Consider the following 26,761-nt stretch of genomic DNA (forward strand, 5'->3'; position numbering starts at 1 on the left):
GCAGTTCCCCCTTACACGAGCATGCCCCATAATGTAAGGTAAAGAATAATATCCTGTTATATTTTGTAAAGAATAATGAAATGGTAACCGTCACAAGGCAACTCACCAAAACGAAAATTTCTTCGAAGGGGCCGGGTCACTGGGTGTGAGGGCTTAGCACTCTGCTGGTCAGCCACACAAGTATGCACACACAAAGAACACCCAACACATGGGACTTTTTAACTTGGTCCGGCCTAACAATTGCCTACATCATGGATTCACTATTACCATAGTACAATCAAAGGGAACTCTCACCCTCAATGCCTTTGTTACATTGGGTGTGGGCCAACATAATCCATGTGCATGAGCACTTACGAATAACGAGCCACCAAGTGGCATAACTGCCTAAAACCGGCAAGCCATGTTGAGAGTGCAACAACCAGAAGCTTGGTGCTTCAAAGTGTTCATGTGCAGTATCCTCTTGGCCAAATGTCTTGCTGCAAAGTGTGCCCAACCTCCCAACTGCCCTAATGTTGCCTTCCATGTTCTCAAGCATTGCCACCACGTCCAAGCATGCCTTGTGCCAATTTGTAACTGCTGAGCGTCAAGCCCACCGGCTCATTGCCTCACACGATTGGCCAATTGTCTCAAGCGGATTGGCCTATTGCTTCCCGCGCTTGCCTATTTCTCATTGCACTTCGAGTTTGTTGTTTTCCGCTTTTGGCCTATTCGCCTGGCTAGTAGTTCTTGCCATGGTGCCTTTGCGCCTAGCCATTGCTTCTCAGCAATGCCCAGGCATCGGTGCATTGCGTCCACACTAGTGTTAGTGGGGTTCCCACTAATGCTTCCCTGTCAGTCTATGCAACCCATGCATAGCCGTGCCACAGCCTTAGCCCATGCCTTTCTTCCCACCTTGATGTTCCAAGTGTCACTGGCAAAGGTGCAAGGTGCCACCACAAGCCAATGTTCGGGTCATCGATTTGAGGGGCTGATAGTAACCGAGTTGGGTTGGGTACCGAGATTGAAATCAGACAAATAGTCTCCCCACACGTTTATAAAAAATCCTCTTGTTGCTTTTTTTTTTGTTTTACTTTAACATGGCAATACTACACTCTTGTACCACATGGCTTGTAGGGATTTGTCCGGTTCTACTCTGAGGCAGCATGTCTTCAAACTAGAAGTTTGAAAGGCATATATCAGCACAACCATATGTTGATATTTTCACAAGCCCAGCTGTCTTTTCTTTTTCAATTGACTGTGAGAGCTTTTTGGGAAGGAAAATGGTTTCAGCACTCCATTGTTTTGTTAAACATGCGCTCCACTTTTTTGTCACGTAGCATTTAAAGGTCTTTATGAGCTTTTTGAAAACCGTAATATTCCTCTGCAGCCCTTTAAATACTACACGGTAAAAGTTGGAATGCCTGTTATCAAACCATTGGAGTGCAGAAATCATTTCCCTTTTTTTGGAAAATGTAATAACCTTTTAACATCTCTCTAGAAAACAAGATGGGTTAGCGAAAATATCAAAATATAGTTGTGCTGATATCATTTCTATCATTTTTTTAGTCTGATTTTTCGAACCAATACGGCAATGAACCCGAAATTTTTATTTTTTTTTGCCATATCACATTTTTGGTAAGTATGGGCCCAGCCTACGTTTTTTATTTTATTTTACTTTTTTGCCAAATCTCATTTGGCTAACTGTGGGCCCAACCCGAACACGACCGGTTTAACACAATTTCCGCTCGGGTTGGGCCGACCTTTCCTTGGGTCAAGTTGGGAATAGCCAACCCAAATTAATTTCGGCAGGATTAGGTTTGCGGCTTCGGGTAACCCAGCTCAACCAGATCATGTGTAGGGGTGCAACTCAGGTCGGGTTGGGTCAGGTTGAGGCCAACCCTAACCCAACCTGAGATAGAAATCTCTCAACCCCCTACGCTAACCCAACCCGCCTCTAAATCTCTCAACCCTAACCCAACCCATCTAACCACCGAAATTGGGCTGGGTTGAGTCGGGTTGGCTCGGATTCACCTAGGGCCAAACAGAAAAATACAAGAAAAAGAAACATAACCCTACAAAAATCATGACAATTTGGAGGACGGAGGTCGGGTTCGGTTGCCAAGGCCTCAACCCTAACCCAACCCGAAATTAAATCGGGTTGGCTTTTCCTAACGAGCCAACCCAACCCAACCCGAGCCAAAATCGGGTTGAACCCGACAGGTTTGAGTTGAGCCCGACCCAAGTTGCACCCCTATGAATAATATGTCTCCCTAATTTTATCGTCATATTATTGCTACCCAGCCCGATCTTGTTTTCCTAATTTTAAATGATTTTATTGCTTGATTTCAGTAGATCCAAAGGCTAGGTGAAATAATAGCATCATTTTGAGTCCATCATACTCTCTGATTCGCTGTTTCACGTGTCATTGGAAGAGAAACAGCACCATTTATTGGAATTTTTTATAGATCTAACACAGCTGTTTGGTTCGCATCTGGTCCCATAGGTTGGATTCAACGGCTAATTGGAGTGATCAAGCCACTATTGGTTGCCACGATGGCCGTCCATCTGTACTGTTACATTGAATTCTAGGAAATCTTTTTATTGATTTGATTGCTGATACTGTAAAGAGACAGCTGATTTCATCGCAAATTCTACCTCTGAAAGTCTATTATACTATACTAAGGCCATGTTTGGCAACGATGAATTTTTTTTCAGGCTAAAAAATAAATCAAATTTTGCATGGAAGTAAGGGGGTACGGATGAGGTGGTAAAATAAATCACTCTCCTACCGTCCCTCGCCATTGGGGCCATGTTTGGCTGCCATGAAGATTTTTTCCATGGAATTCTAGTTTATTAAGTGGTGAGAGAGGGCTAGGGAGGGTGGGAGATATAAGGACCTAGAGAAGTCGTGAGTGAGGAGAGGGTGAGAAAAGGCTGAAAAACAAGGAAAAGAAAAACTCCAATTGAAATACAATATATTTTTCCTACTTTTTAGCCATTTCTTACCATCTCCTTAGTCATGCAATCTCAATTCTCTCCGTTTATGACAGACAAACATACCTTAAGTTTTCCAATATTATTGGTAATTTCTAGCCATTTTACCTAATTAAAACCTACCAAGCACTGCATTACACTGCAGGAAAGTAAGATTGAACGTCTTCTTTCCCTTTTAGAAAAAAACAGCCTTCTTTATTGTAGTCTAAGGCAAAAAACATGATTTAAAAGAGCTTGAAACAGCCGGCTAACGTACCATTTCACAGAATCATTAGCAAAGAAATAAGAAACAATACACCGAACCAGCCTTCGGAGTCCCACAGTTTGAAGATTTGGCCAAAGTCGCGGAGATTCCTGAAAAGTGGCCATCATTTGTCAGGATGGAAGTAACGTGATTTAGAAAGTAATGAAGACATTCAAGCAAAATGCAATCTCAAACAGCTTAAGGAATGCAAGTGCAATAACTTGTGCAAATATGAGTGCCGCTAATTGGTCATGGTAGAAAAAGTAATGCCATGAAACAAAATCTAAGAGTACTAGAGCATTTTTTGGATGAAAATATTCAAATAGTTTAGTTCAGTAAAACTTCGTTTCTTTCGACCTAAAATGACTGTAAAACAAATTTTATACCCAATTTTACATTTAAAAATGGGGAAGTGATATATTCATTCCCTTTTCTTCCTAGGGCCACCGAAAATATTTGCCAGTGCCCAGACCGTGTCAATTGTTATCACTACTGTGACTGCTTTAGTTAATTCCACTTGTTGGCCGAACCACACAAATCTTGGAGTTCATCTTGTGGTTTGTTTATTTTACTTTCCATTTAATTGGTGCACGATCGTATTGATTTGCCCGGTGGATTTTCTCAACAAATGGTATCAAAGCTAGGGGCGTGGTAACCCCGGTTTTCCTCCGACGGCAGGAATGTCCCTTGGGGAGGATCAAGGAAACCCGGTGTAATTATGTCGTAGTTCCCACGTTGCGGCCGCATGGAGGGGCGAGATTGTCCACGTTGCTTCTGCATGGAGGGGGAAATTGTTGGAGTTCCACGCAAAAGCAAATAGTCCCACATCGGATGAATGATATAGATGGGGATGGGTTATAAGGGAATGGGCACCCTCCTCTAACGGCTATAGCTTTTAGGGGTGAGTTCCACCCGGTTAAATTCCCAACACCACTACCGCCATTACATAGGTGAGGTCAGAACGTCACTTTGTGATTGCTTTCTTTTTCGGTATACAAAAGCTCCTGTTCAGGTAAATGAAAGGAATTGGATCATTTAGACGTCAGAACGTTGTAGGGGGTAGGTAATGAAGGACCAAAATGAAAGAAAGACAACAGGAGATCTAGGATTTGATGTGAAGTTCATGGATGCAATATGACATGAAGAACTAGGGTTCGAAATAATAGTTTTAGGTTAAAACAACGAGAAACTATGGCTACTTTGTGATATTCGAATGCAATCAGATGGACAAACAACACATCAACTTGATCGGGGGTTTGGAGACGAAACACTCGACCCTAGTTTATATGTGAGATTAAAGATAATAAATCTATGAAATAAATTATGCGGTGGGTGGAAAACAACCAGAGGAAAAGAGATCCATGATGGAAACAAACTAAAACAAATATATGAAAGCAAGAACTAGAGAGAAAGATAAAACAACAAATAAAACAATAGAACTACCTTTGATAAAAGAAAGATAAATACGAAGGGCATCACATCGATGGTCTTCCAATAGGAACCACAATGTATGGTGGCAGATTATTTGATAAGAGACAATGACATGGGTAGAGGTTTTTGGGATTTAAGACTCCGAAGGGATCTGAAGATGAAGAAATGCGAATATCCAGTTGCTTCTCACTCAATAAAATTCCATGTACTAGGGCTGCAACAGGGTTGGGCTGGGTCGAGTTTTTCAAAACCCTAGCCCAACCCTGGATCCTAATTTCTTGGCCCTCACCCGCCCTGACCCTGATCAGGGCCTAAGAATCCTCAACCCAATGCCCACCCTGCAGGGCTTGGCGCAGCTCTGACCCGCCCTGATTGGCCCTGATTGGGCCGGGCCGGCCCTGATTGACGCTAGTGCAAATACCCTCTTTTGGAAACATTAGGGACTACAGCCCACACCATAGGATGATCCAAACCATCCATTTGATGGTTGTGCCCCAAACAGTAATGGGCATACAATTCTTTTTTGAAAAATGCTGGACTACACTGCCACACAGCATATAAAATATCAATTCTTACCGTCCATTTAATGGTTGTGCCCCAAACAGTAACAGGCATACAATTTTTTTTTTTGAAAAATGCTAGACAAAACAGCCACACAACGTATAAAATATCAATTCTTCTTAATCCCACCTAAGAGTCAGACAAATACCACATCCCAAAATCTTATATTATATAATATGGTGTAGTTATATGGTGCATGATCTTATTCTCACTATAATAATTATCTAAGAAAAAAATATGAGGAGCAGTGCTGCAGTAGTACAAGTGCCTATGAATGATTCCATTTGAATTAAATACTATCAATGGAACATTTTATGCCCATTTCTTTTAGTGTTATTTTATTCATCTTGCATCCTTCATCTAGTTGTGTCTTTGAGCTTATGTGCTGATGTGCAGTACAGGTTTGGGAGTTTCAATTTGATGTTTTTGTTCTATCATGAAATGCAGTGGCTTTGCAAGGTCAAGCTCTTTTCCCTCAAAGTGATTCATCATGTTTTTCTCATAGCTGTGTTCAATATTCATTTCCCAGATCATCAAATATTCATTTCCGGGTTAGGGGAAAAGTGTAAAACAGAATCAGGGCCGGGTCGGGTCAGGACGGGTCAGGTGTAAAGTGTAAACAGGGCCGGATTGGGTCAGGGCGGCTCAGGGGTAAAGTGCAAACAGGGCCGGGTCGGGTTGGCCGGGGGTATCAACCCTGAGCCCGACCCGACCCGACCCTGAGTCAGGGCCTAAAAAATGCACCCAAACCCGCCCTCAAGGTCGGATTTTCCAACCCTTACCCTGTTCGGGCTCGGGGCGGGTCAAGGTTCACAGGGCCAAACTTGCACCCCTTGGCATGTACTGCTTGAATTTCAAAGATGAGAGAATATGGACCCCAGAACCGGACGGGGAATTCTCTGCTAAGTCATTTTTTGCCTCTATTAACAGTGGTCGGGCCTCTTCAAGTAGCAGAGTATGGAAGTCCATGGCTCCACCAAGAGTGATGGTTTTTGCATGGACGGTGGTCCATAAGCATTCACACTTGTGATCGGCTTAAAAAAAAAAGATTCCACCTGGGTAGTAGATGTGTCTTGTGTTTGGAGGCAGAAGAGACCTTAGACTCAAGGTGGCAAATGGACCGTACCGTACCGTGCCGTGCTGGCACAGCACGAAAAATCACATCCCACACGGCCCACAGGCCACGCACGGCACCACACGAATACTTCATGGGTCGTGCCGTGCCGGCACAAAATGGTTTGGGGTTAGGCACGGCACAGCCCACGGCCCACTCGTGCCGTGACTTGTCGTGCCAGGCCGTGCCAGCCCACTGTCATTGGAGAAAGTTTTTAACTTTAAAACCTCACACCTATTTCTTACGTCGAACACCCCTAGGGGTGTAAATGGATATTCGGAAATTCGATTACCGTCCGCATCCGAATCCGTTTAAAGTGAATATTATCCGAATCCGTTTATGAGATATCCGGCTCTTAGCGGATGCGAATCTGGTAAATGGTATATCCGATCCGTTTAACATCCGAATCCGAGAAGTAAATCATTTTTATTTATTATTAATAATATCATTAATATTTATTTTTAGTAATGACCCACTATCTTTTGTTTCTAAAAGAAAAGTGAATTTTCTTTTTAGAAAAAAAAAACAAAACAAAGTGTTTTTGGTAGGAAATGAAGTAATCTCTCATTTTAAGGGAATTCTTGGAGTTTGACATGGCTTCTTTATGAAGCAACAAATGTGGGTTGTAGGATGAAAGAGACAAATAGATGATGGTGATTGAAAGAAGATGGCATAGCTTCTAGAGAATTCTAAAGCAAAAAGCCAATCTAGGTCATTAATGGTAAATGGACGGCTCAGATCAATTTTCCAACTTAGGGTTATAAAAAAACCCAAAATGCAATTAAAATAGGGGACTTCTAAGGTTTGCAAAGAGAAGCAAGCAAGAGAGAGAAGAAAGGAGGCTGAGACACCTCTTCGGCATTCCTTGGTGCCTCCAACCCCACCAAAATCCACCACCGCCCCTCTCCACCTTTTCACGGCCACCTCCATCACCGCTAGTCACCTCCATCTCTAACCCAATCCCCATCTCCATCCCCATTTCTCTTCATCTTTCACCATCAGCACTCCCACTTCTCTTGTTCAAAATAGCCCAAACCCATTCCATCATATAAGGACACTCCAAAGATCAATGACTACTACCAACACCATCATCCATCCCCACCGCCTCTCTCTCTCTCTGACTTTGTTTTAAAAGGAAGAAGAGGATCTCATATATTTTAAGGTTTGAGAGTTAATTTTGTGAAGAGAATGTAGAGGTCTAGTTTTAGGGTTTGGAAAATTCATTCGAGGAGTAAGAAGGAGAAAAAAGATAAAGTGCTGCAATAAAATGTTCAAATTTACCGGATAAACGGATACGGATAATATCCGAATTCGAACAATATCCGGCGGATACGAATTCGGTAACAGATATTAAATATCCGTCAAATCCGAATCTGAATCCGAATTCGATCCATTTACACCCCTAAACACCCCTTCCTAAGTAAAACAATAGCTATAAATACACTGGATGGGTTGTTTTAAGTAAGAAAAAGGGGCGGATATCACTTATGTAAAAAATGTTATAAAAAATATTTTTAATGCCTAGAATATGAAAGGGATTTGGTAAATAAATATGGAAACAGGGTGTCTAATTTTAATTGACTATAGGAAAAAAAATAATGCATTTTGGTGAATAAAATATGAATTTTGGAAAAAAAAATTCCATAGAAAATGAGTACACTGAATACTAGAAAATTCATTTTACAAGAGAAAAATGTTCAAAATTGATAATTCAATGTTCCGGAATATTTATCCAGGAACTCGGGCGACACCTTAAAATTTTATTAATATAAAAATTTATTAGGAAGGGGTTAGTAGATCACGTGCCATGGCGAATAGTACGAGATTTTTTTTTTTTTCATGTTCTTTCCACCTTGTCAAAACATCAAAACTCTCCTATTCTTCTTAATTAAGGAAGCTTGAATAATCATTTCCCAAATATAAAGATAGCTCATCAGAAGATATACCACCACTATTTTTGGTCTATTTTTGTTTAGTAGTGTCCAAAGTTGGTTATTTCTAGGATGACAGTTCCCTGAAGAACTCGAACTTCTATGTCCATGATCTGTCTCATATAAAGCATACAGAAAAATTAATATTGTTTTAATTTCATCTGTATTATACCCAGATTCATTACTCAAGTTTTCATTATACGCCTCTAAACATGCCTCTTAAATTTGTAACTTAAACCTATGGTTCATTATTGTACTTAAACAATATAGAAGTGGAATTTCTTTAAACTATTTTTTAAATTTAACCTCTATTTTATCAATTATATGGTTCTAAATAGTAAACACTTGAAAGAAGATTAGTTGCAGTGTAAACTACTTCTAATAAATCTACAACAGCTTCCGAGGCGTTCCAAGATTGTAGACATAGATTGTAATTGGAAGGTGCATGCATATGCTCATGGCACAATGATGTAATTATATTTTTGAACTAAAATGATGTTTTTAACATTTTATATTTTGAATTCCACTTAGTTTTGATATCTAAGGGGAATTTCTTATAAAAATTTTCATAGTTTTTAGACAAAGTTTTAAATTCTTATCTTTTGTGTGGAAAGGAACAGGTTGAGCAGGTGTATTGTAGAGGGTGATTCGCTTAATGTTATAAGGTCGCTCAGGGGCTCTTCGGTTCCGCCGTGGAGATTTCTTCGTTTCTTTGATGAGATAAAAGACATATCGGAAGGACTTTCGATCTTATATCAACATGCGAGAAGATCTGCTAATACTATTGCAGATAAGTTGGCAAAAGAAGGAGTTTCTAAGCAGGTTTTAGACCTTTTCAATTTTTTACCACCCTAATTGTATAATTGTAGGGTTGCAGGGTTGTTTCTGTTTTCTTGGTTTGTATCTGTGTATTTGTACTTGAGGGGGGACCTTCTCAGTCTTCTTTTTAATGAATTCTGTTACCATTCAAAAAAAAAGACTGAATAAAATGAAGACAATTCTTAACAGTCTCTATTTGTGGTGCAATAGCCGATAAACCATCTTGTACAGTTAAATTTAAAATATGGCATGCACATTTAACACGAAATAGTTTTCCATCTAACATAGGTCTCAATTGACATTTTAACAATTCTATTGTTGCAGTATTCTTACTAGCATTTTAGTTTTGATAATGCTAGTAATAATACTGCAAGAATAGAGTTATTAAAATGTCAATTGAGACCTATTTTAGATGGAAAACTATTTCATGTTTGATGTGCATGTCATATTTTAAATTTAAGTGTACATGATAGTTTATCGACTATTGTACCACAGATAGAGACTGTTAAGGATTGTCTTCATTTTATTCAGTCTTCAATACACAGAAGAAAAGAATTTAATACTCTGTGTAAAAACTATGAAAAATTTTATAAAAAATTCCCCTTAGATATCAAAACTAGGTGGAATTCAACATATAAAATGTTGAAAACATCATTTAAGTTCAAATATATAGTTACATCATTTTGTCATGAACATATGCATGCACCTTCAAATTACAATCTATCTCTATAATCTTGAAACCCTCGGAAGCTGTTGTAGATTTATTAGCAGTATTTTACACCGCAACTAATCTTCTTTCAGGTGTTTACTATCAAACTTCACAATTAATTTTAGGTCAAATATATAAAATTACTGAGTGTTTTAAAACCCAATGACCGAGATTAGAATATGATAGTATAATTGATAGAATGGAAATAAATTTAAAAAATATTTTCAAGAAATTCCACTTCTATATTGTTTAAGTACAATAATGGACCCTCGGTTTAAGTTACAAGGTTTATAGGCCAGTTTAGAGGCGTGCAATAAAAAAATGGGTATTAAATCTTGATATAATACAGATGAAATTAGATGAATATCAAATACTATTATGCTTTATATGAGACAGAACATGGACATAAAAGACCAAGTTCTTCAAGGAACTATCAACCTAGAAATAACCCACTTTGGACATTACTAAACCAAAAAAGACCAAAACATAGTAGTGGTACATCTTGTAACGAATAATCTTTATATTTGGGAAATGATTATTCAAGCTTCCTTAATTTAGAAGAATAGTAAAGTTTTGTTGTTTTGACAAGGTGGAAATAACATGAAAAAAATATCCAGTACTATTCGCAATGGCACGCGATCTACTAACACTCTCGGTGTCCCCAGTAGCATCGGAGTCAGCTTTTAATGTAGGTAACAGGGTCTCAAATGAAAAACAGAGCTGAATGGCATAAAAAACATTAGAGGTATGCGTGTGCCTTAAGGACTGGTTGGATGCAGATGATAGAGCGCGAGACGGAAAAGAAGAAGATGACTCAACCGAGTCACTTGAAGATTGATGAAGACTTTGAATTTTTAAATTGTAATTTCCAATGGGAGATGATATTTTCGCTCCCCCCGCATTACACATGCGCTCCCCTTATAGCATGATTTAACGTGAAAACTGGGCAACTTAACGCTTTTTTACGTCAAATCACGTTATAAGGGGGGCGCATGTGTAATAACGGGGGGTGAAAATGTCATCGCCCTTTCCAATTTGTACTTCAAAATGTAATTGTACTTAATTTTTTTTCTATTGCATCTTGGTTGGTTACAGGCAAGGTTTCATGTGTTGTAATAATATTTTATATTAATAAAAATTTTAAGGTGCCGCCTGAGTTCCTGAATAAATATTCCGGGCACATTGAATTCTCAATTTTAAACTGAGAAAAATGAATTTTCTAGTGTTCGGTGCACACATTTTCTAAGGAATTTTTTTCCAAAATAAAATATTTTTCATGTTTTATTCACTAAAATATATTATTTTCTTTTTTCCTATAGTCAATTACCAATTAGATACCCTGTTTCCATAATTATTCACCAAATCCCTTTCATATTCTAGGTATTAAAAATATTTTTTACAACATTTTTACATAAGTGATATCCACCCCCTTTTCTTACTTTGGGCAACCCCCTCTAATGTATTTATAGCTACTGCTTTACTCAGGAAGGAGTTGTCCCAAGTAAGAAATAGGGGTGAGGTTTTAAAGTTAAAAACTTTCTCCAATGACAGTGAGTCGGCATGGCCCGACACGACAAGGCTGCGGGCCGGGCCGTGCCTAAACCCAAACCATTTAGTACCGGCACGGCCCATGAAGCATTCGTGCCGCGCAATGCCTGGCCCGCGGGCTGTGTAGGCTGTGATTTTTCGTGCCGTGTCGACACGACACAGCCCATTTGCACCTTGAGTTACAATAGACATAAGAGTGGAAATCATCTCCTGGGCAAAAGCAAAAAAGAGAATCCCATTTGGTTTGACTGATATCCTGCGTAACTGGAGGGCGATCGTATGGGACATAACTATTAGGACTAAACCAATGCCGAAGTGGAAGCTGCCTCCCTCGGGTTGGGTGAAACTGCACTTTGATGAGAGTTCCTTAGGAAATCCGGATAAGGCAGGGATTGGGGATCTGATAAGGGATGAAAGGGAAGCAACCATCATTTCCTACTCAGGGCCAGCAGAGGAATGTGATGCAAATGATGTAGAAGGAAGAGCCCTCCTGTTTTGACTTCGATGGGCCTTTGAACATGACATGAGGCACGTCATTGCGGAAGGGGACTGAGCAAATGCAATCAGTTAGGCGTCAAATGCTTCAAGGGGTCCTTGGAGGATCAAGGTTTAATTGCTGAAATTTTGGACCTAATACGTTTATTGGAGCCCAGGATTGAACACCAAAGGAGATCAGCTAATGAGGCAGTAGATACCTTAGCTAAGGAAGGAGTACTCGTGGAGAGTATGTTGATTGTTGTTTCTTAAAATTACCTACCATGACATGTTTTGTAATTGTTTTCAATTCCTTTTCTATGTACTGGGCATGGGACACCTTGTCCCTACTTTGATTATTAATGAAATTGTCATTTTTCAAATAAAAAAAAATAGGAATCACAATGTAGGGTTGTCAATGAAGGCATCATAACAAGACAAAAAGGATTTCACATCCAAGGTTGCACAATGCACAAGGCAAAGAGGTTTTCCTTCATTAATCATATCACATGTCAATGACCCTATGGCTTCCAATATATGTATACTTCTCATGGATTTTTTTTTCTTTTTTGATAGGTAAGCTGAGATTGACCCTCCGACCTCATGGTGAAAGAGCAAGACTTCTCATGGATTTTAGAGACTTCCTACAACCACTTAAAAGGCTATGGAAATAAGGACTAATAACATGCGAGATTATAGTGATGAAGAAGTGCCTTATGTATGGGCTGGGGCTTATAGGTCGAGCTTTCAAGAACTTTTTTTTTGATCGGTCGTTTCAAGGATTAACTTGGCCCATATTCTTCTGCTTCAAACCCTTGGGGCATGTTTGGTAAGCCGGAATGAGTAATAAGAATCGGCATCCCTTACTTTTCAGATAATTCTGGCATTTGGGTGTAAACATCGAGCGGAAGGCGAGATTCCAAGCGGCATCTTTGATGGAGATAAGAGGCGGAAAATCATACCCGCCGAAGAGGTGGTACTTGATGATTCCGCTCCTCCCTCCCTCTCCCTCTCTTGTTGAAACAAAAAACAAGAGAAAAAGACAGGAGAACAAGAACCAACACACGGGACTTTCTCATCGCCTCCCATTTCTTTCCTTCCTCTAATTCGTGTCATTGTTCTGGTTTCTGCAACCCCATCTCCTCAATGGGAGAGAAGTGAGGCTTGGAATCTGATAGAAGCAATGGCCATGGCTGGTGTGTGTGTGTGTGTGTGTGTGTGTGTGTGTGAGAGAGAGTGAGAGAGAGAGAGAGAGAGGCCTTTCGTTTATTTGATAATGGACCCTAATAGCTAGCAGAATAATAAGGATTCAAAAAAATCTATGGATTTCAGAAACCCCTTAAGCAAGAACAGCGGAATAATTGGGTTTTCAGATATGAGAAAATTCTAGATATTTCAGAAAGCCCTACAAATATGAGAATTAACGGCTTTTCCAAGGGATAATAGGTATAGCAAAAACAGTAGATTGGTCGGTCTTGCAGGGGATAATCAATTTTTTGTTTTGCAGATTTTCATGAACCAGGGAAGAAGATGATGAGAAGAGGATGATGATGCCCAGCTTCCTAATGCTTACCAAAACATTGGAATCGGAATCCCAATACCGTTTACCAGGAGAATAGAATAGGAATGGAATTTGAAGACAATTCCAATTCTTGATTCCTGCAAGCCAAATGCACCCTTAGATTGGTTAGGACGGATCTTGCGACAGTCCCAATCACTCGTCAATGTGCAAGACTTCTCATCCGCTGGCCTTCTCTCCCTCGAAATACACTGAGAGCATGGGACCCCCTAATCTTTTTCCATGGGACCCTCAATAAAGTTTCCCAGCTGGTGCACCATCTAAATGCTCAGAAGGCGTTGGTGTTCACCTAGAGGACCGGCTGGTGGAAGAGGCTGGTTTCTTCCACTGCTTGCACAACTAATAAGAGCTCCCTCAGCCTTTCACATCTTGGCAGCTAATAGTTGGGATATAGGGTCATATGTCTAGTGGAAGAAAGCAAAAAAGTAGCATGCACCATCCCATCAAGGTAAAAAGATCCATAAGGGCATGTTTGGTAATCATGAAAAAAATTATCCTAATAATAGATGATTTTCCTTGAAAAACAAAATTTTAAAGGTTTGTCGATGCCTTTTTAGCTTAAAATAATAGTTCATCTAAAACTTAAAATTATCATAAAAAAATTTATAATTTTTCCTTTAGCTAAAAAATATTGAAATAAAACTTTTTTCTGAACATATTTCATCTAAAACTTTTCTAGTAGAAAACCTTTAAAAATTTTATTTAAATTAATTATTACCTTAAAAAAGTATAAAAAACCTTGGAAAAAATTTCAACAAAAATTAAAACTCTACTCAGCTCAACTCAACTCAACTAAGCCTTTGTCCCAAACTAGTTGGGGTCGGCTAATGAATCCTTTAGAAAAAATTTATGAAGAAGGTGAAAGAATCTACCTGGCTCAAATTGACTAAGTCTATTCAACAAAAATTAAAAATTACGAAAAAAATTTCATGGTTGTCAAACATGCCGTAAGGGTATTTCTTTCAGTATAAAAATCTGCTGATTCTATGAAACCTCAGGTACAATCCCCTGTTAGTAATTCTTTAGCTTCAAGCACTCGGGACTCTCACATGGAAAGGTGAAGGGGAAGAAGCAAATTTCAATCACTTACTAGGGGAGCCTATATTGCCTTGTTGCTTGGCCTTCTTGGAAGCCCACCAAAATCACATTTTTTTTCTGAGGGGTGTAGTGTCTCTACATTATGTGGGTTGTAAGTGTGTGACCATAACAGAGAACATGACCTTGGATAGGATAGAATGGAAGAAAATGATCCACGTAGAAGAACCCAACTAGAACTAGGATTAGAGCCGGGTAGATTCCTTTTACCCTCTTAATGATTTTTTTCTAAAGGATTCATTTAGCCGACTCCAACTAGTTTGGGACAAAGGCATTGTTGAGTTGAGATGAGTTGACTTTAGTGTGTGAGCATCTTAACTGAAAATAGTGTTTCCTAAAAGTAGCCCTAGCAAAATATTTATCACTGGTGCGGTTAAGAAATATTCAAAACCTTCGAGAAGAAGTATGAGGGAACTAGTCAATATTGTCTCCATCAAAAGTTCTAGATCAAGAGCCAAATTCATTTATCCCCAGTTGTTCTCGGGTCCTCTGTTAACCCATGAAGATCACCTTGTGAAATGTTAGAGGCCTTAGAGACATCAACAGAAAATTGGTCATGGATTTAATTACATTCCTATTATGAGAATTAAAAGTACGACAGCTATTGGGGCTATACAAACATGGGCCCCTATCAAATAAAAACAAAAATAACCAAGGCAAAGAACATATAATAAACACAGTGGGCCCTATGTAATTTAATACCTTCGACAGGTCATATTTATATGGGGATTGGTCAAAATATACCCCTTGCACATAAGCAACCACTTTTAACACTCTCCCCTAAAGCTAACATTTTTGAGAAGATAGGATAAGTGTGGAATCTTTGACCTTATTACCTTCCTTTCAGTTGAACTTCTTGTTGTAAACAATCAGTGTATCAACATGTCTGCATTTCATCTTGCAAAACCTGTAGAGCAAATCTTATGCACACTTTCTTTAGGACAATCACATTACATACATGGATCACTCAACTTCCACTCCAAACAAATAACACAAATGTCCCAAAACCTTCATATTAAAGGATTCTCTTAACTGTTTGAGTCTATGAATGGCAGCATTATCAGTTCTGGTAATGATCATGTCATCAACATACACTAGAACCAAAACTATTCTAGACTGATAATGCATTACAAGCAAGGAATTACCAGATTTGGTTCTCTTGTACTAGTGACTCAAAAAGCCTGATGAAGTTTGAGATCTCAAACTATGCTCTGAGCACCTGCTTAAGCCCATAGATTGCCTCCTTGAGTCTGCATGTGTAGTTTTATATGTACGCAACTATGAAGCATTCCGGTCATAGTTGTTAAAATCATATGATTCACGATTTGAATCATACGATTCAAATCAAATCATGGGTAAAACGATTCAAAACGGAAGAATCATTTTATGTAAAATTAGCACGATTTTTTCGATTCTTTTTATGATTTTTCCGATTCTTCTTCTTCTTCTTCTTCTTCTTCTTCTTTTGCTTATTTTTCTGTGGTGGACACTTTGCGATTAGAAATAAATCGCATATAAAACTCTCGACCCAACTTATAACCTAAAAACAAGTAAAGAAAGCCCTAACTCTATTCTCCTCCTTCCTTCTTTTTCTCTTCTTTCATTCTCCTCCTCCTCATCCTTCCTACTTTTTACCACCTTATAACCTATAAACCCCTTCTCCTCCTTATTTTATATTTAATTTAATTTTATAGTTTAAAATGAAAGATAGATAATTACTCATTTCATTCTAATTTTTGACCTTTTCATATTATTTAATATATTTTCTCATTTTTATATGTAAATGAAAAAATCTTACAATTTATGATCTGATTTACGATTCGAACCTTGTTACAGTTTACGATTCAATTCCCATTTTCAGAACCTTGACTTCCGGTTGTTCCATGTAAACCTCCTCCTTGATGAACTAGTGAAGAAGCACATTCAACACATCCATCTGATTAAGAGGGCACTCAAATAGGCTGGCCACCGCTAACATGAATATCAATGTAGCACTCTTGACAATGGGGATTCCACCGGCCGGACAATAATGTCCTATTCCGGGCCAAAGGGAACCTGCGACGATAATGAAGCTGAGGTGAGGGGGCTTCTATTCCATCTCAGGTGGTACGCTACACACAATTTAGGACCACTAATAGTGGAGGGTGATTCTTCCAATGTCATTGCTTGGGCGGGAAATCAAAGAGGTGGTCCATGGAGGTTATATCATATTCTTGACGAAATTCGGGATATGGTCCGTAGTCTTCACCCTCAGCTTGTACACCGGAGAAGATCTGCTAATGCTTTGGCGGATGCTCTAGTGAAAGAGGGTGTCTCGTCAACGGGAACGGGAACAACTTTATTTTGTATTGACCCTATGGGTTCTCTTTAGGCACATATTACTAAAGCCCTGTGCTTTTGTAAAGGGACATCTTTTTTCTTTTTTTTTTGAATGGTAACAGAATGCATTAAAAAGAAGACTGAGAAGGTCCCCCTTCAAGTACAAGGACACAGATACAAACCAAGAAAATCAAACCCCCTCGGCCCACCTTTATCACTTTTTTCCTCAAGGCTAACCACCACTTAAAACCGTTTTAAACCTTCTTTATTCCTATTGGCAAGCCCCTTGAGCCCACCATTGATCTCACTTAACCTTCCAACCCCCTCTCAAAACTCAAGTTTTGAAAATCAACCCCCCGTCCCAACACACAAACGCACGCTCATGCACACGCACGCCCCCGCGCGCGCACTCACCGCCAACCCCCCCCCCCAATCATAGCTAAGGAGAATGAAACCTGAATGAATTCTCAAGATCAAAGAAGAGGTAACAAAGCAATTGGATGCGGGGTTCTTAAAGGTTGTTAAGTATCCTGAATGGCTAGCAAATATCGACCCTGACTTTGGTCTCTTTTTCCTCATATTCAGCTCTATTTTCTCCCCTCCCCTGTCTCTCCTCATCTTTCTCCCTTCTCATATCCATTTTACTTCTCATCTCCCCTTTCACCCCCACCACCACACGGTTGGGTTCATAAGCCATCCCCTTCGACCCTATATTTCTCTATTCTTGATCTTGATTCTTTATTCTTTATTCATTTCTCTCTTTATCTTGGCCATGAACAACCCATCTATATCACCCCTCTGGCATGCAATCTCCCCCCTCTCGGACATTGCCGGCAACAAATGATCAAGCCACAAAGTCCGGCACACCTTCTTAGGTACAAATTTCATTTCCTCTTTACTTTTTATAAACTATTTTCCCCATAATCACACCCTATGAACCTTCCCCTTTCTTTTGTACATAGTCAACCCTTTTCCCATTTCTTTTCCACTCCGACTTAATCCAATCAGCCCTACCCTTGTCACCCACACACCCTACCGTAATCCTTTCATCACCCTCTTATATCCTTACCCTATTAGAATTGTATTGGCTTTCGGTATTTTCATTACAAATCTGACTTTCTAGGACAAATTTGACTAAGATCTGATTTTTATCCACCAGATAGTTGTTTTTCTTTTAGGAATTATTTTATGGAACATGATTTGAATGAATTTAATTTCTTTATTCGTTAAACTCTTAATCCATGTAGAACAACCCAACTATAGACAGGATTAGAGCCGGGTAGATTCCTTTCAACTTCTTCATGAAATTTTTCTAAAGGATTCATTTAGCCGACCCCAACTAGTTTGGGACGAAGGCTTTGTTGAGTTGAGTTGAGTTGAGTATTCGTTAAACTCTTAAGCTTAGCAGTGCTTTTAAAATCATTGTTTATTTGATCATTTATAATTTGTTTATGCTAGAGGGTGAGCCTTGGCGCAACGGTAAGGTTGCTCCATTGTGACCTGGTGGTCATAGGTTCAAGTCACGGAAACAGCCTCTCTACAAAGTAGAGGTAAGGCTACGTACATCCAGCCCTCTCCAGACCCCGCAATGGCGGGAGCCTCATGCAGTGGGCCGCCCTTTTTTTATAATTTGTTTATGCTGATTTGGGAACACATGTTGCTATTTTTTGAGTGAAAACCCATATACTGCTCCAATCATAGGAAGATGGAGGTGCTTCACATTCCCTTCTCAAGTTTAGAAATTTGGCAGTTAAATGAACAGTCCAAGATCTCTTTTGCTGATAAAGGAAATTTTTGCTTCTTCCATTGAGTATAAAGGCAAATATGACCGTCCAGGCATACTGAGGTCACTGGCCTTCAGATGGAAGGTTTAATTCGATCATCTGTTATGAAGACGAAAAGGGTACTCTTCCCATGTCAGGTGTGTATCTGCCTAAATTTGACACTTTGGTATCTTCCTAAATGGTAATCTCGGTGTCAGAAGCACGTATTGATATATTCTCCATTATCCGAGAAAGAAGGTTTATATCATTTATTTAGTCCAAAACATCATTTTACCAAAGCGAGTACGCATAGCACCTATAAAATAAAGAAAAACAATTCAAATGAAAGAAAACCCACTGACCTCGGTATACGCCTCTTTCGGCCAGAAATAAGATGACTGGCCTCCATTAATCAGTCCATATTATGGTTGTCAAGAAAAGCAGATTCATACGGCGCTTTGAATAGCTGAAACTCTTGAAACTGGCTTCCATTGCTCTGCAAGGCCAATGGTGCCACCAGGGATTCATACGGGTGCCGCTCAGCAGACCAATACTCCATACTAGCAAGTGGAAAGCCTTGATGCACTGCATTCATTGCCGTCTGAGTTGCACTTGTGTGGGTCACATGTACGATCCGGTCAAGAGATGCAGATTCGGGGTTAGATGATCCCCAGGAATTAGTTGACAGAAGAGAGAGAGCACGCCGAACGTCCATGGATGCATCCAAGTTAGAAGTAATCATAGGTGCCTCCAGACCTGCAGTGAGTGATTTTATTATAATAGTAACGTGGCATAGAGCAATCTTCAAATGGAATACATGTAGAAAATAAGCAAAACAAAAAATCAATCAAATACTTAGCATTTGACAGGTTCCAATAACAATGGTGATCTTTTGCCATTAAAAATCAAACATTAGTACAGTATCTGCATTATTTCCCCAGAAGCAAAGACTATTCAACCTGTGAAAATATTCTACCTAAACACTGTGCACTGAGGGTCTAACTGCAAGCATACTGCAAAATAACTTTCAAAGTTGGGCATCACTAAGGGAATGGGCCATTCGATTTAAGAGTTCAACTCAGACTTCAATTGAAAATCCACTGAAGTTACAAAAAGTTCGAGTAAAGATTTGATAGCTAGAACCTGCGAAAACCAACTTGACTTGGAGGAGTTCCAAGTTGATTAGCAAGTTTTTGCACCATGATATAAGACTAGAACACCTTTGCAATTCTAATATTCACTGCCCAAGTAAAGGGCCATTACTAACCAAAAAATAAGGGCTTGTAACTCTTCCCTGCAACCATTTTTTGTCCCGGAGTTAATGCATGTAAGATTCAAATTTCCTAAAAGAAAAAAAAAAAAGACCAAAGGCACCTATATATGCTATTTGCACTACCATGTTTTGAAAATGGGGCGAACTCATCTTGTCTTTTATTATTTAACCAGCCGTCAAAGGCTATTACAATTCCCAAAAAACTCTAAGAAGCCAATTAAATAATAAAAGACAAGGTGAGCTCGCCCCACTATCAAAACATGGTAGTGATATTCAAAAGGGGAAAGGACCCAAAGGCCCTTATATGTAGTTAAGTCTCGGCATTCAAAATTCAAACAATGTATTAATGTTTTCCTGTATATAGCCTAGATAGCATGATTCAAATTCAAGAATTTTGAATGACAGCCATGACATAGGAGATCAAAATATTTGAAATAAACTCAGAACATAAAATAGTTACAATCTGTTGGAATGAACGAAAAAGTATGATGAAAATAAGGGCAGAGGTAAAGTGGTCATTTCTCAAATCTCATTATTAGAACCATGGCTTCTAATGGCCCATGATTTAAATATCCACTTGGATATAGACCAGACCAAAAGATATGCTTCACAATCAAGGTTGAGTGTATGGCAAGCTGAACCAATATAAGTTGCAGGCCTAACACGACTATTATTATAATTACTATTGTTGCTGTTAACAGTACTACTATTCTTTTACTATTCAAAAATATCGTACTCATGTTCGTGGCTGATTTATTTATAATGAGACGTGGTATTCAAATCAAAGATGGAAAACCAGACTAAATAACCTCATATTGAGGTGGCAAGAACCATAAACTCAAGCATATTACCACAAGAAAAAGGTTTTTTGAAAACCCAAATCTAACAAAGAGTACCTAGAAATGAAGATGGTTTACAAAGAAATTAGTCGGTGATTGATTTCCAAGGCTAGCTTGCCTTCACTTCAAAGACTTGGGCAAGCCTTCAACTTGGAAGCCTCATGGATATAGTGAATAAATAGCTTTCTTTCAGTTCAAGGACTTGGGCAAATATTCAACATGGAATCCTCATGGATGCTTTGATGCATGGTTTTTAAAAACTCAAATGAGTGCACAAGAAACTCTCCAAGATAACTGACTAGATCCAGACTTATATCAAACTAATGAGGCACCTATTTTTATTTTCTTTTTAAGGAAATAACTGAGAAAACTTGACCACCACTATTATTATACTCAACTCAACTCAACTAAGCCTTTGTCCCAAACCATTGGGGTCGGCTAATGAATCCTATAGAAAATTTTCATGATGAAGGTGAACGAATCTACCCGGCTCAAAATGACTACGTCTAATCCTGACACTAGTTGGGTTCATCTACATGGATCATTTTCTTCCATTCTCTCATATCCAAGGTCATGTTCTCTGTTATGTTCCTAGCTATCAAGTCTTTCCTCACTGTTTCTACCCAAGTTGTTTTCGGTCTACCCCTACCTCTTTTTACTCCATCAACTTGGCACGAGTCGCCTCTTCTCACTGGAGCATCCAAAGGCCTACGTTGGATATATCCAAACCATCTTAAGCGATGCTCTCTCATCTTCTCCTCAATTGGTGCCACCCCCACCTTTTTACGAATGTCTTCATTTTTAATTCTATCTAACCTTGTGTGGCCGCACACCAATCTAAGCATTCGCATCTCCGCTACACACATCTTATGCACATGGTGCTTCTTGGTGGCCCAACATTCTGAGTCGTACAGCATGCCTAGCCTACAGCTGTCTTATAAAACTTTCCCTTCAACTTGGTAGGGATTTTACGGTCGCACACTATTATTATAATTACCTTTTTTTTTTGAAATGGTATAAAGTATATTGATGAACAGAGAACCGAGGAGGTCCTCAAAGATTACAAAGAAATACAATAAACTCATGGAGGGAGGAAATCAAACCACTCTACATCCGCTCCACTAACACCTGAGCTGCTAAAGAATCTGCCTCACCATTAGCAGTTCTCCTTACATGATTAAAGATAATCGAGGAGCCAAGAGTTAAATCTGAAATCTCCTCAAAAAAGGATAAAAACCTCCATGGAGGGTCAGCTGCCCCCGAAAGCCAACTAATTACATTTGAAGAATCACCTTCCATAATCACCTTATCATAAAGGTTCTTGTCTAAGTGTTTGATACCCTGATAAGCCGCTCTAACCTTCGCTTCGCTAGAGCCGCACACTATTATTATAATTACTATTGTTGTTGTTAACAGTACTGTTCTTTTACTATTCAAAAATATCAAACTCATGTTCATGGCTGATTCATTTATTTATTTCCAAATGCGCCGTGATATTATGGTACAAATCAAGGAGGGAAAACCGGACTAAATAACATCATTTTTTTTTGAATGGCAACAAATTTCATTAAAAAGGGGAAGACTGAGAAGGTCCGCCCAAAACATACAGAGAGAAAACTAACAAGAAAAACGAAAAGAAATACAAGCACTCTGACATCTCAAGTCAAGATGGCAAAAAATCAAAAAGCTCCAAAGCTTGCTTGTGAACTCCATCCCTTGCTAGTTTGTCTACAATCTCATTAGCAATTCTTCTCACATGCTGAAAAGTGATAGCATAGCCTACCGTTTTATCCTTAATCTCATCAAAGAAGCGCAGAAATCTCCAAGGGGGAACCAAAGAGCCTTTGAGCCACCTTATGACATTAAGCAAATCGCCCTCCACTATAGTGTGGTTCAACCTATCTCTTTCCACGAGCAGAAGGCCTCGATGAGCTGCTCTAACTTCAGCTTCGCTCGCATCAGCTAAACCAATAGGACCCGAGAAAGAACTAATAACCTCTCCAGAAGAATCCTTTAGAACGCCCCCAATCCCCACGGGCCCAGGGTTACCAAAACTTGAACCATCAAAGTTTAGCTTCGAAAACCCTACAGGGGAAGGTTGCCACTGCTGAAGTACTAAATAGCAGTGCAACTTGGGCCGGGCTACACCCGAAACTGGCAGGTTCAACCCAATTTTTGCTCGGGTTGGGTTTGATATTGCTAACGTCAAGTCGGGTTAGGGTTAAGAATAGATAACCCGAAATGAAATCAAGTTGGCTTCGGGTTCACTCGTGGGAAACCCGACAACCCGAATTGCTTATTTAAATTTTATCAAGAATCCCACTTGGAAGGCATTTTACTTTCTATATTTAGTTATGCCTCGATCGAAACTGTAACTCATGCACATAATGTCCCTCCACACTGTAACTCCGGGTTTACTATAGCAATTCATAGCTTTGCAATTACCTGGTTCAGAACCATATTTATCAACAACTACTTTGGCCTAAAGCTGCGACTGCTCCTCACCAAACCTCCACAACCACTTCCCCAAGAGTGAAAGATTAACCTGCTTTATCTTCCTAATTCCTAAACCCCCTCCTTTTACCGGTTCGCACACGTCTTCCCAACTTTACTAAAGCAGGGGGCCCCTCTTCTCATCTGATCCTCCCCATAAGAATCTCGTCTGAATCTGTTTAATACAATTAACAACACTCACAGGACATTTAAATAAAGATAACTGATAAATAGGTATATTCGCTAACAACGCCTTTATTAATGTTATCCTACCTCCCCTAGAGACCAAGTTCCTTTTCCAAGTATCTAGCTTTCTTTTTATCCTTTCCACAATGGGATCCCATGCAAATTTATTAGGTCTCCCTATCCCCAAAGGAAGGCCAAGTTACGTTGATGGGAGGCTCTCCAAGGGACAGCCCATAAGGTTGGCTAAACCAATCGCTTATGCCTCTGCTACGTTCACAGCATACATCCTAGATTTTGAAAATTTTGATCTTTGCCCTGTAATAAGTTTGTAGCACCTTAGAACCGCCTTAAGATTCATGATCTTTGAGATTTGAGGGGAGCTGAATAATAAAGTATCATCCGCAAACTGTAAATGTGAAACCTCTACTCCATTCTGGCCGCATTTTACACCATTTACAAGCCCCAAGGATCTGCATTTCTCCATTAACAAACTCAAAGATTCTGCCACAAGAACGAAGAGAAAAGGAGATAAGGGATCCCCTTAAAGTAAACCCCTCGAGGACTTAAAGAAGCCTTTTGGGGAGCCGTTAATGAGAATGGAGAACCAAGCAGAGGATAGACAACTCCTAATCATCCCTGCCATCTATCTCTGAAACCCATCTTCCCAAGTAAATAATCCAAGCACTGCCATTCAACTCTGTCATATGCTTTTTCCATATCTAACTTGCATATCACACCTCCCATTCCTGTTTTTGCCATCCAATCCACTGTTCCATTCGCCACCAAAGAGCTATTCAAGATCTGCCTCTGAATAACAAAACGCATATTGATTTTCAAAAATAATAAGAGGGAGCACCACCTTTAATCTCTCAGCTACGACCTTTGCCAAAACTTTATAGAGGCAGCCCACCAAAATGATAGGCCTGAAATCAGAAACCTTCACTGCACCCTTTACTTTGGTAATAAGGCAATAAAAGTCGTGTTGGTACCTATATCCAACTCCATCCCAATTCTCGAAAGAATTTCAATATATCCTCCTTCACATAGCCCCAACAAGACTCGAAGAATGCAACACAAAAACCATCAGGGCCCAGGTCTTTATCACGGCCCATAGAGAAAACCCCTTTCTCCACCTCCTCTTCCTAGAAAGGCCTTTCCAACGCCACCCCATTGTCTCTTCTAGGACTTTAAAAGCCACCTCTTCTAACATGGGGTGCACTGCCCCACTATCCCTTCCAAAGCGTATAGCGACCTATAAAATTCTAAGACTTCCATGGAAATAGCTTATTTGCTATTAGCATAGTTATAAATTCCATTCCGTTCCGGCAGGAATGGACAGGAATTCCAGTTCCTGGCCGGAATCCGGAACGGAACAGCCATATATGCCGTTCCGGTCTGAATTCCGGTCCATTCCGGCCGGAATTTCGGACGAAACAGGCGGAATGTGCTATTTCGTCCGGAATTCGTAGATGTCTTTATTATTTTATTGTCCATTTACTTAAGATTTACATGTAAAGAAGGGAATACCCCCCATTTGGATCTATTAAAAATAGTTTCAAGACCCAAATCTAAAAGGATAAAAAGTCAACTTTCCAGTTCTAGTACAAAATGCGAAAAAATGGGTCGGGTCAAAATCCTGAATTCCAAACGATGGGGTATTTTTCTAATTTTAAAAATTCATAAAATCTATCATGTCCAAACATTATTAAATCCCAAAAGTCAGGTAAAAAAAGTTTCATAATTTGGTCTCTAAAAATTTTTCATCTTGTCAAGCACTGGTCAACGCACTGGTCAACAGACTGGTCAACACAGGCATTTCAGCTGATAGTGATTTTCCTCTAAGTAAATGTTGGATCTTCCACATATTTTGTTCAATTAATTGTTTCTTCTATTTTTCTCACAATTTCTGATTTTTTTTTGGATTTTTTTTCATATTTTTAACTATTAAAAAAAATTCCCTCATCGTAGTGGAACGAAAAGTTTCAAACGAAACGCCGAACGAAACGAACGAAACACTGAAACATTCCGTTCCGGTAGCCAAAACGAAACGGCGAACGAAATGGAATTTATAACTTAGGCTGTAAGAGATAGTCCCATTAATCTCCAAAGCCTCAATTCTGTTATTTCTCCTCCTGGTGCCATGAAAGTAAGCTGTGTTTTTATCCCCCTCCTTTAACCAATTGGCTCTAGCTTTTTGCCTCCACGGGATTTCTTCCTGTACCAAAAAACATTTGTGTTCTTCTTTGACTCTCCCCAACTCATTCAGATCCTCCTCTGAAGCTAAACCGCCCTCGTCAGCCAAAGAGATTTCCTTGATTCTCCTTTGCAACCATCACTTTCTTTCTGAATTTGCCACTAACCTGTTTGAATTCAATTCTTTTAGTCTCTTCTTCATAAATTTGAGTCTACCGACCCGTCAACCCTATACGAAACCCACCATTCCCCCCTCATCTCTTCTAACTTCGGAGTTTCAAGCCAAGCCAAATCAAACCTAAAGGGAAAAGGGCCCCACGAATCCAATCTCAGGTCAAGCAATAGTGGCCTAGTGGGCAATGATCTGAGACTGAATGGAAAAGCACCTTCTGACAAAGATTAGGGAAAAGGGAAACCCACTCTGGGCGAAACAAGAATCGGTCGATACGACTCTTACTAGAAGTTCTAGCCCAAGTGAATTGTGCCCCCATCAAAGGAATGTCAATCAACTCATTATCTGCGATGAAGTCCGCGAAAGCGACCATATTTTGATTCAATCTTCTACACCCATGTCTCTCTTCAATGCATCTGATTACAGTCACCCCAATACACCAAGGATGAGTCCAATTCCCCCTAATTTCTATAAGTTTCTCCCATAAATATCTTTTCTCCTCCCTGACTGAAGGACCACAGATAACTGAGAAAGTCACTTTTACCAGTTCCCCCACCTTTCTGAGAACAATCGACAGCAAGTACTTACCTACCCAAGAGTCTCGAATCTCCCATTTCGATTGATCCAAAGTAGTTAAGATACCCCCTGCTGCCCCAAAGCGTCCAAAGAAATAAAATCCCAATTTGCTTTTCCTCCCAAACTCTTGACAGTAGCCCTGTTCACCGACCCCAATATCTTTAAAACATTGGAAAAAAAAAGATATGGATGATATGCCAGAAAAATGGATAAGAAACAAAGGCACTGGGAAAATAATTTGGTGGATTGGGCGGAGGTATGAGTCGTCCAGGAATAATGAAATTCCAAGCCGGCCTTGGGTTTTAGCGCACCCCCTTGGCGGTAAATGCATCCCCTTGAACCATGACGTCAAAAGGCGGAATGGTTATTAAGCACGTCGTAAAAGGTCCTTCATGCCCACTACCTGCAAACGAGGGTAGTGGAACGTATTGGAGGCAAGGTAACAAGCTATGAGGAGCTGGATTGCCTT

The 26,761-nt window shown here is 39.6% G+C and overlaps 1 protein-coding gene across 4 annotated transcripts in view; it reads right to left on the bottom strand.

Moving 5' to 3' along the window:
- Positions 1-3,123: 3,123 nt before the first annotated feature.
- Positions 3,124-26,761, bottom strand: part of LOC143856348 (squamosa promoter-binding-like protein 3) — a 36,860-nt gene continuing 13,222 nt past the window's right edge. For all 4 annotated transcript variants that reach the window (XM_077366546.1, XM_077366547.1, XM_077366544.1 and 1 more), the window contains 2 exons: positions 18,923-19,316; positions 3,124-3,327 (listed from right to left, as the gene is read on the bottom strand). In XM_077366546.1, the coding sequence (XP_077222661.1) occupies positions 18,973-19,316 (344 nt within the window). In that variant the 3' untranslated portion in view covers positions 3,124-3,327; positions 18,923-18,972. The remainder of the gene's footprint in view (positions 3,328-18,922; positions 19,317-26,761) is intronic.

This window comes from Tasmannia lanceolata, unplaced genomic scaffold, assembly GCF_043159265.1.
Source record: "Tasmannia lanceolata isolate RefF3 unplaced genomic scaffold, GAP_Taslan_0.1 ptg000023l, whole genome shotgun sequence".
Lineage (NCBI taxonomy): Eukaryota > Viridiplantae > Streptophyta > Magnoliopsida > Canellales > Winteraceae > Tasmannia > Tasmannia lanceolata.